Below are 20,189 nucleotides of genomic sequence, written 5' to 3' on the forward strand. Positions count from 1 at the left end.
GATCTGGAACACACAGATGGGAGAAACTTCTGGAAGTGATTCAGGGGAGCAGGTGGTATACATGGGATGGGGTGCTGGTGCCTTGGGGCCCCCAGGTACTCTGCTATCCCACCATGCCCCATTACCATGTGAAAAGTATCGAATGGGGGCCAGAAAACATCCCTGGAAAAAATGAAGAGAAGGGGTATGTGTGTGGCGGAGGAGGGTGAACGGTGTGCCATTGAGGGGGGAGAAGTCACCATGCACATTGCCACTGATTAATTGAGTGATTTTAGTCAAGTGAATATCGATACATGGCAGGAAAAGCATGAAAATAAAATGAACACATATGGGAATTACTATTAACATAAGTGATAACATCAAAACATCTGGTAAAATGCAGTTTTAAAAAAAACACAAATGAAATGGAATGTAAAACATTTTCACAGTATTCAAAGCATTTATAAGAGATTTAGGTTCTATAAGAGGAATGCTACATGGAGGAACTAGAGGAAACAGGAATCTCGTCTGTGTCCTATGTATCTGCTGGTGACAGGTCAGGGGACCAGCACATTGTTCCAGGGGAACCTTTTCTAAAACAGAGCTCCTAAGCCCAAGACATCCACACACATACGGCACAGCAACTGGGTACTTGGAGTCTGCTGAAAAAGACAGATTCTAGGTTTGCACAATGGGGTCTCAGTCATTTACAGACCCAGATGCCTTAGGGAGCCCTTGGTGCTAATTCACAGCCACCCAAAGCCAAGGGTGACACAGGACGCTCTACAAATAAAATATTCTTGGAATTCTCACCTCACTTTCTGTCTGCTAAGGAAAATACTGATATTCCTCAAAGATTTAGCTGAGTTTTGCCCATGACCCCTCTGGATTCCACCCAGGATGATGATTTTAAACGTTTATGAAGATGATCTTTGCACTAGCGATGATTACCAAATCACCTACACCGCTCTTCTGGAAAGGAGTGAGCAAGCCCACAAATCTCCAAATTGGTTTCGGCATATCCTTTGTTGAGAAAAACAACGGTTTGTGTCAAATGCAGCTCTGGACCCAGAGCCTCTCTTCACCCTAAACTGGCTGACGGGTCACAGCCCAGGCTGTCCCATGTCCACAGGGAACCTCAGGTCCGGGGCTCTGTGGCCCGGGTAAAACCTGCAGCTGCAATTCACATTTCCAATTTATTCTGAACGCTCATCTGAAAACACCACTTCCTACCTGAGAATTTCCATTTAGAGTCTACCTATTCACTGATAACCTTTCTAGAGTAACCGCTGTGCCCCACGTGCAGCTTTCCCAAGGCCCCCACCCTGAAGAGGCCCTGTGACATGACACCCTCTGTCCAAACAAGCAGATACATAAGAACACTGAGCTTTTGGGTTAATCAATCAAAACTAAGACCCAGATCCAGGCTTTCATGAATTGCTCTGAATTTCAGTTGACAATAGGAAAGGAGGATATTTCTAATTCACTAATATATATATATACACACATTTTTTTTGAAAAAATCATCCAAAATTACAGGCAAATCACATACAATCCCCAACACTTTATGATTAAAGGTCACAGAGAATTAAAAAAATGTATTAAACGATGGGTCACTAATTGCCAGGGGTTCATTTAGATCAGGATAACCCTCAAGTAGGTAACAAGGTTGGCAGGCTGGTTTTCAGACTGTACTTTAGAAAGTTAACAGAAGGAGCCACGGGGTTGATGAGCCTGAGTTCCACTGCAGCATCAGATTCACCCAGAGGGACAATTACAAAAGTCCTCGAGGTGTTACAGAGAATTAAGAATCCGATGTGAGGAAGAAATCAACATTAATTTTTTTCGGGGTGGGTAATTACTTCCTATACATTGAACAAGAGGAGTCAAGTTGCTTCCATGAATGGGTTTATGTACATCACTTATTAACACATGGGTGTGAGCATTATCTTAGGGCCCTTGGGGAAAAACCGCAGTTGCTTTGCTTTCTAAATTCCCTCCTTGGAATGGGGACCTTTGTAGCTTAACTTTCCCTCTGCAGAAATGAAAACAAAATATTTTGTTAAGTACAGGAGGACAGGCAGGCAGCCTATTCTGACTGTCTCTGATCTCTAGGCAATCAAGTTCAAAGGAATCCATTCTTCACAAGAAAGACAGGAGTGGGGCACACTGTGAGTTTAAATTAGCGTGGTGTTGGGCCCAGGGTAACCCAGAACCCCTCAGGAAGGAGAACCACAGCTATGCTTAGGAGAATCCACCTCCCACAGAAACTACCCAGAAAGACAGCTGCTCAGCTAGAAAGTGATCTCAAAGGCATGCAGAGTCCCCCATCTTGCCACACCTTTCCAAATGCTCCATGGAGACTTTTTTAAACAAACAAACAAAAACCCTTGAAGAGTCAGGGGGTTTGTTGGTTGCTTTAAAACAATGTGAAACAAACAAGGGAATTAGATTAATAAGCCTTCACCCAATGACAGTTTGCCCTAGACTAGCAATTTGCTGGACTGTTCTAAATTTTTTTTTCTGTTTTTCTCCTTTAACTGTTTTTTTTTTATTTTTTGAAAACCACTAACAATTGCCTTCCCAGTCTATGAGTCATCACCTCTGTCACCCAAGGCAGGCCTGTGCTGCCCTCCACGTGTCAGGAGGCGAGATCACGGCGGGGTCTGATGGTAACCACCTCCAGGGCATCCGAGACAGGCTGGTCCGTGTCAAGGACCACAGGGAGGCGGGGGCCAGGCACTGTACTCCCTTGGGCTATTTCTCAAGCTCCCCCTCCCCGCACCGGTCACTCTCTGGAGCTGATCTTCATGGTGAGTGTGGTGGTGTGTTTGTTTCTGTCTGAACAATGGACAGAAAGAGAAAATTCCTCTGGAACGGAAAGCATTTTGCCAAGAGTTAGAAGTTTCTAGTTCCACAGGCATAGACTAGCTGATAGGTCCATAAATGGTATGCAGTGACACGCAGAGTGTGGCGGAAGCTAGCGTCTGCTGCCCTCGCTAGCTCTGGCCGCCAGCCCCCTTTCTGGGCCGGCAGCGTTGCCTTTCCCAGTGACTGTGTCTCTGGTGGACCCGGCAGGCCTGTATCTCCCTTTCTCCCCCCGGGGATGTGCTGCTCCACGTGTAGGTCTTGAGAAGCTTCCTAATCTAAGTGGGTTTCTCACCTGGGCGTGCGGCTTTAAATATCAGCTCTACCTGTGGGGGGGGTGCTGGAGCCTGGGGAAGGCGGGAGGGTCACGATGCTGCAAAGCAACTGGGTTACGCTGCCCTCCACCTCAAAGGAGCACGGGGGTGGAGGGGGAACCACCGGGGGTCCAGGGGCGTCCGCTCAGCCCTCACCCCTCCCCTGCCCCCCAGGCTCCCTCCCCAACCCACCCCCCCTTCCCAAGAGTCACTTGAAGACCGACTGGAAGGTGGGACACTCGTGATTCTTCATCTTCTTCATGAAGTTCTTGAACTCCTTGTTTTTCTTGTCCCACTTGTGGATGGCCGTCAGCAGGTACTGGCTCTTGACCTTGCGGCCCATGATGAGGAAGTGGTGGCTGAGGTTGTCCAGCTGGTGGCAGGGGCAGTCGGCCCCATTCTTCAGGTACAGGACCAGCTTCTTCAGCTCCTTCTTCTTGATGGGCCCCAGCTTCAGGGGCTTCTTCTTCTTGGGGACAATCTTCTTGTCGCCATTTTCCTTTTTCACTTCCTTGATTTTCATCCTCAGGGCTAGAGGGGCGAGGGCAGGGAGGGGAAGAGGAGAGGAGAGAGTTTTAGAACACAGCTTTTCAAAAAGCTAGTGGGGAGCTGCTGGATAGCACGGGGGGCTCAGCTTGGGGCTCTTAGATGACCTCGAGGGGTGGGATGGGGCTGGGGGGAGGGAGGTCCCAGAGGGAGGGACATATGTACACATATAGCCGATTCACTTGGTCGTACAGCAGAAACTGACATGACATTGTAAAGCAATTATACTCCAATTTAAAAATAAAAATCAAACATGGCTTTTCATCCGCAACCACAACCCACCTGGGGGCTGAAGAGCAGGAGAAATAGAAAGCAAAGAGCACCTCAAAGAGGGAGGCTATATGTATCTATTCTTTGGATAAGGACCAAGGTCTCAGGCGACCTTCACACACAGATTCTGCCCCTTATTTTTGGTGTATCTGATGGTATCTTAATTGTTGCCACAGGATGTCATGAGTGGCTCAAACAGATGTTCAAAACCAAATCATGTGTTTCTTTTTAAAAACTCTGGGACTCAGACGGTCATACAATGCTTCAAGAGAAAGGGACCCTCTAAACCAATCAAGGCCATATAATCTAATGGTACAGACCTCGGCACTCAAAGAAAAAACTTACCCTGAGTTTGTTGTTTTGGTTTTTTTTTTAGGAGAAAGTTATTGGTTTAGTTTTTTTTTTTAACATCCAAAGGACCTAAAAGTCAGGCTCTGGAAATAAGATAGACAAGACCTATGTGTGTGCTGCCAGCAAGGGAAAGCTAACTGCATCAAACATCAGTGTCCGACTTTAGCATCGGGACTGTGGTTCCAACCACGGTGCCTCTAGGAAGTTCAGACCGCAGGTACCACTGACAGGCTGTCCACCACTCATCAACCACTAGACGGCGCCACTAATGGGCTATCCTATCCACAGCGTAGACCCACAGAACCAAACTCGACTTGGACCTTTCAACCCACTGGAGAGAGTCCTGGAGGGCGTCTGATGGATAAATCCAGGTGGAGGTTCCTCAGTTCCAACATGGTACCCGGCCTTCTTCCAATCTCAGCCTGGCTCCCCGCACAGAGGGAAAGCCAACCCTCCGGCCAACTCTACCTCCTCATCTTTCTGTTTCTACGGAGCCCGAGCCGACAGTGCTTGGGTGTTGCTGTGTGGACAACACGCTCCCATGCTGGCTACACAGGGTTAGCCAGGGAGGGTAAAGTAGCATGGAGGCGTCTTGTAATTGGAAATGCACCAAGAACACAAACAGCATCCCCATAGCAATCGGCTCCCCTCAGAAACTGGCCGGTCAGGGATTGCCCCAAAGGAGCTGGAAACCATTTCTAGATCCTGGTCACCAGATGGTATGTCCATCCTCTGAACTCCTCTGAATTCCAAATCACCAAGCCCTCTCTTTCAAATAGCTCCAAGCTTCCACCCACACTCCATGAAGAAAGACTTGAATCTGAGCTACAGAACAGTAGCTAGTGATTAGGAAAGCATCTGGATGTCAGCAAGCATGTTGAGTATTCTCCATGCACCTCCTCCATGAAACCTAATAACTCCACACAGAAGGCACAATTATTCCCCCCATTTAACAGATGAGAAAACTGAGGTGTCAGGGTTACCTTTACTTGCCCAGAGTCATTGATCCTAAACTTAAACTCATGGACTGAGTGTCCACTTGTAATTACCGTGCTGTGCAGGCTGAATTGCAACATTCTTTATAATGAAGCTGACATTTCAAGCATTGATTAAATGGACCAAGAAAATAAGGGAAAACAGGGCTCTCTTCCCAGGTTCAGCCACATTTCAAAATGGCTTTTACTTAATGAAATGGTAAGAGTTCCTCCCGGTTGAAAGGAGCTATTCCGGCCAAAGTAACACTGCATGCGTGATGGCTTTATTATTTAATGTTTAGTTGAGTAAAAGCACATTCTCGGCCAACCCAAGAATTAGGAGGAGGGAGAAATCCTAGAACAAATCTTCAGGGGATGTGTCAAAGTCAGGAAACTAAATGTGCTCCCATCACCTTCTCTTACGGAAAGGGTTCTAGATCGCCAGCCTCTGGGCCCCATGTAACACCCCAGGCCCTCAGCCTGGATGAAAGACTTCAGTCCCAAGAGTGGCAGAAGTTTTGGGGACTAGTCCAAGCAGCAGAGGGATAGCCCTCACCCGAAGGCTGGACAGACCCGCACACACGGGAGTGTGCTGAGCACAGTCTCCCAAAGAGCTCCTGGCTTTACCTCCACCACCCCCCGCCGAACCAGTCACTGCCCAGCCCTTCTGATTTCACTTGACTCCCCCACCCACCCGGACCCTGAGGACGAGGCAGGAGGACCCACAGGTGGGAGAGCATCAAATAGGAAGCAGCATAGGTCAGCCTCTGGGACCTCTGCCCGCTCACTCGCATCCAACACTTTGCGATCCTGGGGACTGTATAGCCTGCCAGGCTCCTCTGTTCATGCAGATTCTCCAGGAAAGAATACTGCAGTGGGTAGCCCTTCCATCCTCCAGGGGAATCTTCCCAACCCAGGTCCCCCGCATTGCAGGCGGATTCTTTACTGACTCAGCCATCAGGGAAGGCCAAGAATACTGGAGTGGGTAGCCTATCCTTTCTCCAGGGGATCTTCCTGATGCAGGAATCACACCAGGGTCTCCTGCATTGCAGGCAGATTCTTTACCAGCTGAGCCACCAGGGAAGCCCCCATGTCTGCCCAAATAGCCCCACTCAGCTCGGTCCCCTGGCTGGTTTATAATCCTTGTACCTGGTGGGTCGCCTGAGAAATGACTTCACCTGTGTGAGTCTGTAGCTCACTGAACAAGAAAGTTCTCCTGGGGACGAGCCCGAGAAACTCCCTGCCAGGCTTGGTGAGTTCAGCTCCATTTCTGCCCACCCCCTGCACCGCAAGGACCCACTGACCCAAGGAAGGGAACCAGGACTCCAGGGAGGTGAGGCGATGGGGACGCATGTCAGGTGACCCTGGACTGCTTCCCAAGGTCTGAAGCCACGATTCCAGTGTTGCTGTAGGAGTGATCAATGACATCACCGAGGCAGTGGGGAGGGCGAGGAATGAGTGCATTTCCAGGGACAACTGGGCACCTCCTTATCTGCAGAGAAGTGAGCCATCATCTGGGGGAAAGACACGTGACAGTCACTCTCTCTGTGGCTCCAACAGCATGCACAGCAACCACCGTTCTCACTGATGACAATCAAGACAAAGGACTCGGGGTGACAACCAAGGCCAGGCTCCGTAAGAAGAGACTCGGCCTCGAACCCACACCTGACCCCGAAGAGCACTCTGGTTCCCACTACACCATGACGGGGTTTCAAATGCTAGTGCTCCAGTGGAAACTATTTCCTTCTTTTGATTGTGTTGCTTTTAATCACAACTCAAATCAAAAAATTAATGTTCCTTTGCCATGACCGTGTCAAGGAATTTGGTTTACATAGGTGGGGAGAGGGGAGGGAGAAGCCAGTGATGGACATGTGTTTTGCATTAGACTCTCCACTTCTTGCCATTTGGCTCACTTTCTTTTTTTGAGGTGGGAAAGAGGAGGCACATGTGGCCAGAAATTACTACCATCTTTTCCATCTTCCAGGGGTTTATTTTAGCGATGCAGATTACCAACAATGTTTGGATAGGCGATTAGCCGTCCCAGGTTGATTTCCCCCTGCCTTGCGGCTATGTGTGCAGACCCCCACCATGCCACAACCAGGGGCTGCTGGGCCGGGGGGCCAGGGGGTGGGGAACTGACCCCCCACTCCACTCCTCCCTCCACCCAGCCTCCACCGCGGGGACAGCCCGGAGCCCCAGGGATTTCGCCCCTGGACTGTGTTTGCATCACATACGGCACTGGTGCGCGAGTAGGAGAAGCCCGAGGATGGAGCCGCTGGGCTTACAGCTGGGGCGCAGCTGGAGTCCCCGGTCCTGGGTTCAAACTGTGTTCCATGTTCAACCACAGAGGCTGGTCTCGAGCTCCCAGAGTCTGCATTTTCCATCTGTAAGGCGCAGAGTGCCATCTGCCTGCGGGCCCGGCAGGGTGACCATCCAGAAGGCCGTGCTGGGTGGTCCTGGGCTGACAGCGACGCCCACCCCCAGCACCGAACCCCCCACCCCATCCCTATGCTTCTCTGTCTCCTCCAGGGGCTGACTCCCCTGGTGTTGAGTCCACGTCTGCCTCGGGCCCTTGATATCAGTTTCCCTGAGCTAAAGCGAAACAAAAGTAAAACCCTTCTTTGGGTTTTTTTGGTTTTTTTTTTTAGCAACAACTTAACATCCTCTGACAGTAGAATGGGACTCCTGCCGGCTGGTGACTGCCAGCAAGAATTCAGAGACCAGAAACTATGAAAACCCTAAACTTAAGGTCACAATTAGGGCCTATGGGTGTTTCTCCACAGCCTTAAAATTAAATGACCCCTTCTAACAGGGAGCTCAGAGCTCGATGCTCTGTGATGACCTAGAGGGGTGGAATGGGGGTGGGGGGTGGTAGGGAGACTCGAGAAGGTGGGGATATGTGTACATACAGTTGATTCACGCTGTTGTACAGCCGAAGCAAACACAACATTGGAAAGCAGTTATACTCCAATGAAAAAAAAAATAAAAACAAACACAATCCCCTTCTATTCAGACAGATTTTGAAAGCTTCATTCCATGTGCAGTCACCGAAACCATATTTTTTTGCTCACAACTGATCCTCTCTCGGTAGCCTCCCCACAAGGCCTGGACATTTTCTGAGGCTGAAATGAGCACAGGAAGTTCATTACACTCATCCCAAACCCACACTGGCTTCAAAACTGTCTCTTTCTCCCAACCTGCTTATGCTAATGAGGCCGCCATCCTTCCAATCACCCGGACAGGAAGCCTGGATGAGAGGCCACAGTTGGCCAAGGGCCAGGCATTTACAGGATCCACAGTGAGGAACTGCGGCAGGAATGCAAGAAAGGGCCCCGAGGGAAGATGGGGAGGAGGCTGAGTCAGTCCCCAGCTTTGTGACTCATCTGATCACCGATGATAATCGTTACAGTGAAGATACAGAGAAAAGGAGAGACGGAGGGAACTTCCCTGGGGAGTTCCTGCAAAGTCATCAGAAGCATGGATGGAAAACCAGGCAGCCCGGTATCTCTCGGGGAAGGTGCTTTTCACATGGAAGCAACGCTCCTTGATCTCCCTTGCTGTTGAGTTTAAAGATGAGTGTGGGACCGGAGCACTGGCCTTGGCAATGGTTGGGGGGCGGGGGCCTGGGTGTTGCTGATGACCTGTGGGAGCCAGAACCAGAGGGGTTGAGGGAGAATCCCAGAGAGCTTAAAACCAATGGGATGGAAAGACAGAAGGTTTTGCATCCTCAACCAGCAAGCATCTGGAATATTTGTGAAGCATTACCCCTGGCCACTTCTTGCCAAACATCTTGCCGAAGATTGGGCATACGATCATTTCCACTCCTCTAAAATTACAGTTTAAGAAAAGTTATAAACATATGCAAGAAAATGGTACAGAAACGAGGACATCATATCTCATATAACAGAAAGCAAATGGATGGTGGATCCCAGCTTGACGAAGAGAAGAAAAGCGGAAACCCAGCTGCTGACAGAGGGGGCTGAGAGCAAGAAAGCGCCGATTCACACGGCAGGACCCAGAAGTGCCCAAGAGCTAGGGGCCACTGGGTGCTTCTGAGCGGGGTTACGGAGACTCCATTAAATATGGGAATTGATAAGCGTGCATCGATGCACCGAGATCCACGAGCCGGGCCGTGAGTCCAGGTGGCCACCCCTTACCCAGTTCAGCAGCAGCCAAGAGGTTTATTCTGTACAGAAAGTTCGATCCAGACAGACTGGGCTTGGGTACACCAGACACATAGGAAGATGGGGTGGGAAGGAGCAGCCCTGACGCTACGGGTTCAGTGAAAGCCTGTAGTGAAGAGTGGGACTCTGAGCGACAGCCCCAATTAGAGGATCCCAGAGGGTTCCATCTGAAAAAACTAGCAACCCCAAAGAGAAGACCCACAGCTCCCTCCAAAGAAATTCCAAAATGAGGCTCTAAACTCACAGGACACGCATACACACAGAGTTCCAACTTAGTGATTTACTCTTAAACTTAAAAGGATCAGCAGGCATTTAAAGGCAAGCCTCTAAATGTCAACAAGAGACTAAAACGTACAAAATACACAGGAAAGAAAAAGAAGTCGGAGATGACGGAGACAAGGTAGGCTGCGGAAGAAACTTTTTTTACAAAAATAACAGAAGATACTGTGTTCACGGAATGAGAACGGAATTCTGTGGAGAGGAATGTTCAGAGAACCCAAAGAGTATTTGAAATTTCAAAAGGTAAGAGCAGAAATAAAGAATGAAACGTGTGTGCTTTAAGATAAGGGTGGAAACATTTCCTGGAAAACTGGACAAAATGACAAAGAGATGGAAACAGGAGAAGGAAAGGGAAAAGAGAGGCTCAGTCCAGGAGGCCCAATGTCTGAACCAAGAAAACAAATAACAGAGAGCCAAGAAAATACCAAAGAAATAATACAAGAAAAATTTCTAGGAAGGAGGAATACAAGCTCTCAGATTAAACAGTGCCCACATCAGGAAGATCCCCTGGAGGAGGGCATGGCAATCCACTCCAGTATTCTTGCCTGGAGAATCCCCATGGACAGAGGAGCCTCGTGGGCTATAGTCCGTAGGGTTGCACAGAGTCAGCAATGACTGAATCGACTTAGTACGCACGCACAGGTCAATGAATGGGTTTTCCCAAGCAGCTTAGCAGTAAAGAATCCACCTGCAAAGCAGGAGACTCAAGAGACGTTAAGTTCGACCCTGGGTCAGGAAGATCCCCTGGAGAAGGAAATGGCAACCTGCTCCAGTATTCTTGCCTGGAGAATCCCATGAACAGAGGAGCCTGGCGGCTACAGTCCATTGGGTCGAAAAGAGTCAGATATGACTGAGTGACTGAGCACACACAGGTCAATGAATCATGACATCTAGAAACACCAGGGATAAAGAGATCTTACAAGAATCCTCCAGGGAAAAAGACAGGATACATCTACTGCAAAGCACCAGGCACCAGAATAGCACAGGATTCGTCCACAGCAACACTAGAAGCTGAAAGATCACGGAGCCATGCTTTCAAAATTCCCAAATTCAGGGAAGAAGGAATAGTTAGGATGTTTGGGATCAGCAGGTACACACCACTATATTTAAAATGGACAACCAAGAAGAATGTACTGTGTGGCGCAGGGAACTCTGCTCAATGCTACATGGCAGCCTGGGTGGGAGGGAAGTTTGGGGGAGAGTGGATACATGTATATGTACGGCAGAGTCCCTTCGCTGTTTACCTGACACTATCACAACATTGTTAATTGTCTATACTCCAATATAAAATAAACGGTTTTTTAAAGAATTCAGTACTGAAAAAAAAAAAATTCAGTACTGAGTCAAACTCAGTGGGGCTGAGGAGAAGAAAGACAACTTCAGACATTCAATGATTTAAATAAAAAGCCTTCCATGTATCTCTTCATGGGAAACTGCTCTAAAAATGCAGAATCCAACCGAGGACCAGGAAACTAAAGCTTTAACATAAGATAAAAGCAATGGAAGCCTTAAAATGGTTTTCCAGGACAACTGTGTGATGGGCTTAAAGCTCAACCAGTGCAGATAGAAACAGGAGGAAAGAAGGGCCAGGCAGATTGGATGAAGACCTGCAGAACGTTTGGGGCTGAATTCATAACATAAGGAACCAGGTAAATAAATTGAGGTAACTACTATCTCAGGGAAACAGTGTATAAGAAAGAAAACAGAAATGCAGTACACACACGGCTCAATATAATATGTGAATTATATTTACATAATCACAACAAATTAAACACTGAATATCAATTTAACCAAAAATGTTAAACTGCAAAGAATGGGAAGAAGCAGGAATAGACTATAAGATAGACATTACCAATAACAGAAAATCAATAGTGTCTAAAAATTAAGAATTTGATTAAAAACTAAAAATTGTTTAAAAATGAAAATTAAGCAAAAGATAAATCTTTGTCCTCAATCGTAGAGCATCAATAAGTAACGTCTAAAAATTAAGTTAAAATTAAATATGGTTTGCAAATAAAACAACTGACAAAGGATTCATCTCCAAAATTTACAAGCAGCTCATGCAGCTCAAAAAAAAAAAAAAAAAAAAAAAAAAACAATCAAAAAGTGGGTGGAAGACCGAAAAAGATATTTCTTCAAAGAAGACATACAGATGATCAACAAACACATGAAAAGATGCTGAACACTCATTATTAGAGAAATGCAAATCAAAACCTCAATGCGGTATCACCTCACACCCGTCAGAATGGTCCTCATCAAAAAACTCTGCAAACAATACATGCTACAGAAGATGAGAAGAGGGAACCCCTTGCACTGTTGGTGGGAACGAACGTTGATGTAGCTACTATGGAGAACAGTATGGAGACTTCTTAAAAAACTAGGAATAAAACTGCCATATGACCCAGCAATCCCACTACTGGGCATATACACTGAGAACAACATAATTGAAAAAGACACATGTACCCCAATGTCCCTGCTTTGTTGCTCAGTCATGTCTGACTCTTTGCGACCCCATGGACTGTAGCCCATCAGGATCCTCTGTCCATGGGATTCTCCAGGCTAGAACACTGGAGTGGGTAGCCATTCCCTTTCCCAGGGAATCCTCCCAACCCAGGGACTGAACCTGAGTCCCCTGAATTCTTTACCATCTGAGCCACCAGGGAAGCCGACAATTTACAATAGCAATGGCGCCCCACTCTAGCACTCTTGCCTGGAAAATCCCATGGACGGAGGAGCCTGGTGGGCCACAGTCCATGGGGTCGCTAAGAGTCGGACATGACTGAGCGACTTCACTTTCACTTTTCACTTTCATGCATTGGAGAAGGAAATGGCAACCCACTCCAGTGTTCTTGCCTGGAGAATCCCAGGGACGGGGGAGCCTCATGGGCTGACGTCTGTGGGGTCGCACAGAGTCGGACACGACTGAAGCGACTTAGCAGGGCATGGAAGCAACCTAGATGTCCATAGACTGATGAATGGATAAGAAAGTTGTACATACATTACAATGGAACATTACTCAGCCATAAAAAGGAATGCAATTGAGCCAGCTCTAGTGAGGTGGATGAACCTAGAGCCTGTTATACAGAGTGAAGCTAAGTCGGAAACAGGAAAACAAATACAGTATACTAACACATATATATGGAATCTAGAAAAATGGTACTGATAAACCTATTTGCAGGCAGGAATAAAGGAACAGACATACAGAATAGACTTTGGACACAGCAGGGGGAGGAGAGGGAGGGACAATTTGAGAGAGTGGCATTGAAACATACATTACCAAGTGTAAACAGATAGCCAGTGGGAAGCTGCTGCATAACACAAGGAGCTCAAACCTGGTACTCTGTGACCACCTAGCAGGGTGGGATGGGGTGGGAGGCTGGGGGGAAGCTCAAGAGGGAGGGGACATGTGTACTTATAGCTGATACCCGTTGTTGTATGGCAGAAGCCAGAACAATACTGTAAAGCATTTATCCTCCAATTAAAAATAAATTTTAAAAATTAAGTATGGTCTTTATTTACTCCATTTTGCTAACTATCCAAAAAAAAAAAAAAGCTGAAAATTACTTCCTCTGGGTTGTGGGTATCAGTGGTTGGAAAGCATTGGGCAGAGGCCTGCAGTTTTTTGTTAAAAGCCTTTTAATACTATTTGACATTTTAAATTGCATTTATTCTGAAGCAAAAAAAAAACTTAATTAAAAAAAAAAAGCTTGCTGTCTAGTAAAGAGCTGAAATGTATATAAAATGTCAATGAATCACAAAATGGGAGCTCTTAAAAGAAACACAAAGATTACAATTCCAGGCCCTTCAATTCCTATTCAGCTAGAGCAGCTTGGCTTCACTCGGGGCTTCTCAGGAAGGGTTTTTTTGAGTAGGAATTCTACTTTTTCCACCATTCATCTGAGAGGAGGAGGCAGCCTATAGGGTATGTCAACCCAATCATTTTTCAGATAAAATTTAAAAAACCAGCTACGTTAGCATTCGGATTATTTACTTTGAACAGGATGGGATGTTCAACCTGGTTCAGCTGAATTGCCTCCCCAAGGCTGAAGGTACTCACAAGCTCTGCTGGGAACCCTGTTCCCTGCCTCTCAGTCAGAGCTCCTTACTTGAGGTCACAGGGCCTCCCAGCAAGGAGGAGGACGGCATGGGGTCCCTGCAGATTCTGGGGACCGCTGGCAAAGCCATCAGATACACTGTCTCCAGAGATGCCAATAAAAAAATCCTCCTGGGGCAAGTAACCCCTGACATCACCGATTCCTAGTGACTTCCTCTCCAAAATCCCTTTCTCTGGCAGACAGGGCTGAAGTTTCCCAAACAGACGATCTGAGCAGCGCCGACACATTCACCAGGCCCTCACACACACAGCCGGGATGACAAGACTGACTAGCTCTTCCCCAAGTGTCCCGTTCGTTCCCTGCCCCCAGGACCAGGAAGGAACCACAGTTTACATCCCCAGTCCCGCCCATCGTCCCGGTGGCGGGCGGGGGGGCGGGGGGGGGCGGACCTGTTCAGAGAGCTGACCTCACTGTGCGGTAAGACAGAGACGACCTGATTTTCTACATTCTGGCCCCATTTTCACGAATCTCGGGTGGGTGACCCTGAGGCAGCAAGTGCCATCCCCAAAGCCAACTGTGCAAATGAGGTTCGGTCACCACGCTGAGTAAGAGCGGGGCCCTGAGAAGCTGAGGCTCCTTCCAACCCTCAGCAGGGTCCAGGCTGCAGCAACGGATCCAAATGAGTCCTGCTGACAAAGCCCCTCGAAGGCCGCTCCACAGACCTCCGTTCCCAGCAGGGGCCAGGGTTTGCATCATTAATTCCTTGAGCAAAGAAAAGGGGCTTGTGCTTGGTCACAGTAACGCAGACTCTCTCCCCGACCACAAACCACATGTGGCATATTCACATGCATCTACTGACTACACGACAGATGCTACAAAAAAAAAGAAAGAAAAACCCAAAGAAAACAAACAAAAAAATTATTGAAAGCAGCTTTTCTTTTTCTCTCATTTACAAAAAAATAAATAAATAAACCCAGCAGACGTAGAAAATGTTCCTGAGCAATTTATTTGGGGCAAATTATTTCATTGAAATTGTCCTGTTTTCTGGATCCCAGATAGCTTGCGGAGTTGGTGGGGGGAGGGGGCAGTTAAGGCAGGAGAGTGGATTTTGCAACTTTATGCCCCCAGAGCCGACACACTCACAAGGCCCTCACACACACAGCCAGGCGTGCAGCGTCCCTGTCAGCCATCCAGAATCTCACTGCCTAATTGCTTGATTTCATGGATTGTGTTAAATCCCCACTGATTGAAGCTAATGGTGCAAAATGCAAGCCCCACTATGAGAGCAAAGGGCTGCCTGGCGTGGTTTTATTTGGGACAGCGTGTGCACTAGCGGCCCAGGCAGCAGGGGCCCGGGCCCCTCGCCTTCCCAGGAGGACCACGTCCCCAGGCAGGAGGCAGAGGAGAATAGGAGACTCGCTTAAATAAAGTCAGTCATGAGGATTGATGGAATCTTGGCTCCAAGTCCGGGCCAACTGGCCAAGGCAAGCAGTCCTCCTCCTGGAGGGGTCACTGGTTTTCCCTTCCCCTGCATTCCACCCCCCAGGGTTCGCCCACATGGCATGCTGGAGTGTGCAATGGTCTCTTGGACAGAAAAAGAAGGAGACTGGGTTTCAGAAACAGGACGAGGAAAAGCTGTGAGCTAGTCCGGACTCTGAAAGACGCTCCAGAGAGGGGTCCTCGGGATCTTCAGGGGGAGGGCTGGTTAAAATGCAGATTTCCCAGAAGCCCCCGCAGCGGCACTAGGATGGAGCCCGAGAACCTGCAGTTCTAACCTGTTCCCAGGCAATGCTGATGTTGCTGGTCTTGGGAGCACACTTGAGAACCACTAGTTTCAAAGGGTGGGAAGCTAGGGATAGGGTGGACTGCTTGGTCGATCACCTTGGTTATTCATACTGTTGCACTCTGAGGACTTTCTTGGATGGTGTTTGAACTTTCTGGAGGCCCAGGACAGCCCTCCAAACGCATTAAAGCTCAGGCTGAAGTCAACATGGGCATGTCCAAGACCCGGCCGACCTCGAGCAAGCGGGTCTAGTGCCACTTTCAGTATCACTGAGGTCTCGGGGGCTGCTACCCTGCAGGAGTGGAATCTTGCAAAGTCAGGAAAACCAAGGCTTTGACAGCAAGAGGCAGCACATTTCAGAGGAAAGGACTCTAAGCCCAGAATCGGCCAACTCCAGCCTCTGGTTGGGACTCCATCACTAACCTCTGTACCAATCACTTGACTTCTCTGGGTCTTCATGGAGCCACTTGGACCAGTTCGTATCGATTTCCATTCCAGCACTGGCCATCTGTCTAAACCTTCACGTCCCCTTTCTCTGTCTTGAAATCCAGCATAGATCCTCCAAGGAAAAGAACCCTCCATCTCAGGTGGGACAGGCTGCTCTCGCTTGCTCAGTGTCCGGGGACCCCGCTGACAGTGGCCACAGGTCAGCCCACAGGGAACACAATGGCTCAAGAGTCCAGCGATGGCCGTGGCACGGTCTAAACTCAAAAGACAGCCCCAGCAGAGCATGTCCCAGCTTGGTGGCAGGGAGGGCTTCACAGAATCCCATCTCATAGATACGAGGAGAGGCCCTGACCCCTCAGCTGGGAGATCCCCAGATCGGCTATGACTTTCCCATCGGAGAGCCGGCGAGAGGCATACCTCAGCCCTTCGCCGTTTTCCTAGCTGATCCCTCTGCAGGCAGAGGGTGTGCTCCAGGGAAAATTGCTCTTCCTAGGCATCCTTCCGGTCAAGCTCCAGGCCATCTTCTTCCAGAAGCCTCCCCGGCCCGGTCCAGCCTTGACCTTCGTGCCCGCCCCCCACGTCTGCACGGTGACCCGGCTCAGGTGGGCGTGGCCGTGAGCGTGCCTTCCTGCACCCTCCCACATGAGCTCCTGCAGCCCCTTCCCTGGACTAGAGGGTGCCCCACACACCCCAGAGCTCGGCTAATACTGACAGGATACACCGATGAACCAAGAGATGTAAACAGCACAGGCTGTCCCGAAGGTCACGGCCTCACTGGTGAGACTGATGTTAATCACACAAACCCCGGCTTCAGCGGCAACAACGTCACCAACAGATATACTCGGCAGGCCAGGCCCTGGTCTAAGCTCTTTCACACGTTAACTCGCCGAACCCTCAGCCACCCCATGGGGCAGACACTTCTGATCTTACTGATCCGGATCAGTAAGGCGGGATGACTTGAGAAGCTGGCCGAGGTCCCACGGGTCAATGGCAGAGCTGGGGTTTGATTCCTGGGAGTCCAACTCATAAATAATCTCAAGTGGAAACTAACTATGCCAGGAGGAGTGGGGCCCTGGCCAGCACGGTTCCCCACCTGAAGCACAGGCGTGCTCAGCCAAGGTCCAGGTGAACCAACCTTGTGTTCAGGCTGGGCAGGCGGCCACTGCACCGTGTGTGCGCGCGTGTGCATGCGTTTGGTCATTCAGTCACGCCTGACCCTTTGTGATCCTATGGACTGTAGCCCGCCAGGCTCTTCCGTCCATGGGATTCTCCAGGCAAGGTTGCTGGAGTGGGTTGCCATGCCCTCCTCCAGGGGATCTTCCCAACCCAAGTACTGAATCAATATCTCTTATGTCTCCTGCATTGGCAGGTGGATTCTTTACCTCTGAGCCACCTGGGAAATCATTTCTCACTTTGAGCAAATAAGATGCTCACAGCCTACGGTTCATGACTCCTGCGGGTGTTCAGAGGCTGCTTTCTGTCCTTTAAGAGGTGCTGCTGCCTCGGGAGCAGAAGCAAGGCTCCACAGCGAGCCCACAAGACACTAAATTAAACATCGATCAACCCAGAGTGCATTCAACCAGATTTTCCATCCAAAAAGTTTTTCAATTCCCTATCATCCCGTGAAATTTCCTGAGGTGTCCAGTAGGGGAAAGCCCAAGTTATGGGGTGGGGAGGTGAGAGCTCTACAACGGAGCCTACAAAACAGGACACTTCGGAGACAGAAAGAGGGTCATTCATTCAGATGCTGGACAACAGGAATACCTGGGATGGTCCTGGGCAAGGAGGATAAGTGGCCGCCCTAACAACAGGTGGCCCGTGTGTGAAGGGGGGATGCATGCTTCACAGATGTGGCTGGAGTGGAGGTGGTAGGGAAAGGCCTGGTGGGAAGGAAGGGATGGAGTCCCTTCTCCCTCTCCTGGCTCCCAAAGCTGCCAGGCAAGTGCAGAGGTGCAGCCTCGTGCAGAACAGTATGGAGGTTTCTCCAAACACTAAAGATAGAACTACCATATGACACACCAGTCCCACTCCTGGGCATACATCCCCCCAAAACATAAACACACTAATTCAAAGAGATATGTGCCCGCCCTCCTCCCAGGGTTCATAGAAGCATTGTTTACGATAGCCAAGACATGGAAGCAACCTAAGTCTCCACCCACAGATGAATGGATAAAGATGTTGTACATATATACAATGGACTATTACTCAGCCATGAAAAAGAACGAGATTTTGCCATTTGTAGCAACGTGGATGGACTTGGAGGCCATTATGCTAAGTGAAATAGGTCAGACAGAGAAAGATGCCGTATGATATCACTTATATGTGATCCTTAAAGTCTAAAAAATGCAACTGGTGAATATAACAGAAAAAATAAAGCATGCTCACAGATACAGGAACAAACTAGAGGTAACCAGTGGTAGGTGCATGATAAGCATTGAGGAGTGGGTGGTATAAACGACTGGGGTAAGACAGGCTCAAGGATGTAGGTACAACATGGGGAATATAGCTATATTTTTTAGTAACTATAAGTTGTATAAAGCAATAGATAAAATATAGAGAGCTGGCCTCCTCTCCACTGTCGAGGGTCCCAGCTCCTGCCGAGCTCAGAGGGTGGGCACTCCCGGTGGCCGGTGGAATCAGCCCCCAGCTGGGTGCATACTGGCTCCTGTTTTCAGATCCTCCGACCTTCACTGAATCTCTTTTCTTTCTCTCCACCCACTCGGAGCCTCACACACAGGTAATGGGGCAGATCTGGGTCCTGAGAGCCTGGGGGGAACGTGTGCGAGGGGAACAGAGCAACAGGATGAGGAGCCCCACTCAGGGGCTGTGTCAGGAAAGCCACTTCTTAAAAAGAGCATGCATGCTAAGCCATGTAAGTCCTGTCCGGCCCTTTGCTACCCTGAGGACAGTAGCCCACCAGGCTCTTCTGTCCAGGCGATTCTCCAGGCAAGACTACTGGAGTGGGTTGTCGTGCCCTCCTCCAGGGGATCTTTCCAACCCAGGGATCAACCCTCATCTCCTGTGTCTCCAGCATTGCAGGCAGATTCTTTACCACTAGTGCCACTTAGGAAGCCCTTATCAAAGAGATTTTTAAAAATAAATAAATACATCATCAACAGACTTGCCCATGGATGCAGAAACTGCTGCCCTCGGGGTCAAGTGGGCCCAGAGGAGACCCCCGGCCAGGAGGGTGGGTGCGGAGCACAGACTCCAGCAGGAGCCTTAATCGCACTTCTGACCTCCTAGACAGGGAGAGAATACATCCGTGTTGTCTAAGCACCCCAGCAGTCAATGTCCCCTCAGCCCTAGCAAAGTCTTATAAGCCAAACTCAAGCCTGCCGCAGACACAGCTAGAGTCTCCCACGGAGAGTACCTGCCACCTCTGGTGAGCAGGTGGACACCGGTAAGAAGAGGCTGGTATCGTCTGTACCCACAGGGCACCCTGAGTGGAGGCCCCAGTGTCCATCAGGAAGAAAATGCAGGACACGTACCTCATCGGATAAGCGCAGCCCTTCTTCCTGGAGGTTAGACATCCTTTCACACGCCCAGGAACCTCTAGAAAGAGTGTCAGTCGGGCTCTGGGAATAAGAAGTGGCCAAGTCCACCCGGGTCCAGGGGCCCCTCCTCCAGCCCAGAGGTCTTTGTGGACCCATTTCTATGATGGAGGGCAGGGTAAGATTTCCTTTGAAGAAAGGTTCTGCTTCGTGGCATGGGTGTGTGTAAAGGACACAGAGTCAGAACACAGAAGCACAGTCTGAGAGCAACAAGGGGTCAGAGAGGCCACCCGGCCAAGCCGTGTTCCGGAGATTGGTGAACAGGGGCTGGGAGGACCCTGGTCTCAACCGTCCACAGCTGATCGGGAGCTGGAACCGGGGCCCCCGCTGCCACCTCCCCTCGATCCCCAATCACTGTCCTCTGACACACACTCCAGCTCAGAAAGAGGACCCCAGCCCCACGGGCTCCCACACCACGCGATCACGCAGGCCCGGCCCCTCCTCTCCAAATGCAAGCAATCCTGCCCCTCCCAGAGGCCAGGACAAAATGTCCCAAACCAGAAAACCGAGCTGCTAAAAAAGTACAACCCCAGCTCTTTCTCTCTCTCTCAGATCTGGCACTTCCTGCAAGAAGCCGTGGCTGTA

At 49.4% G+C, this 20,189-nt stretch overlaps 1 protein-coding gene across 1 annotated transcript in view; it reads right to left on the reverse strand.

Annotated features, from left to right (window-relative positions):
* Window positions 1-251: 251 nt before the first annotated feature.
* SFRP1 (secreted frizzled related protein 1) overlaps window positions 252-20,189 on the reverse strand; it is a 43,137-nt gene continuing 23,199 nt past the window's right edge. The window contains exon 3 of the mRNA XM_027962478.2: window positions 252-3,692. Within this exon, the coding sequence (XP_027818279.1) occupies window positions 3,370-3,692 (323 nt within the window). The 3' untranslated portion in view covers window positions 252-3,369. The remainder of the gene's footprint in view (window positions 3,693-20,189) is intronic.

Source organism: Ovis aries, chromosome 26 (assembly GCF_016772045.2).
Source record: "Ovis aries strain OAR_USU_Benz2616 breed Rambouillet chromosome 26, ARS-UI_Ramb_v3.0, whole genome shotgun sequence".
In the NCBI taxonomy this organism is placed as follows: Eukaryota; Metazoa; Chordata; class Mammalia; order Artiodactyla; family Bovidae; genus Ovis; species Ovis aries.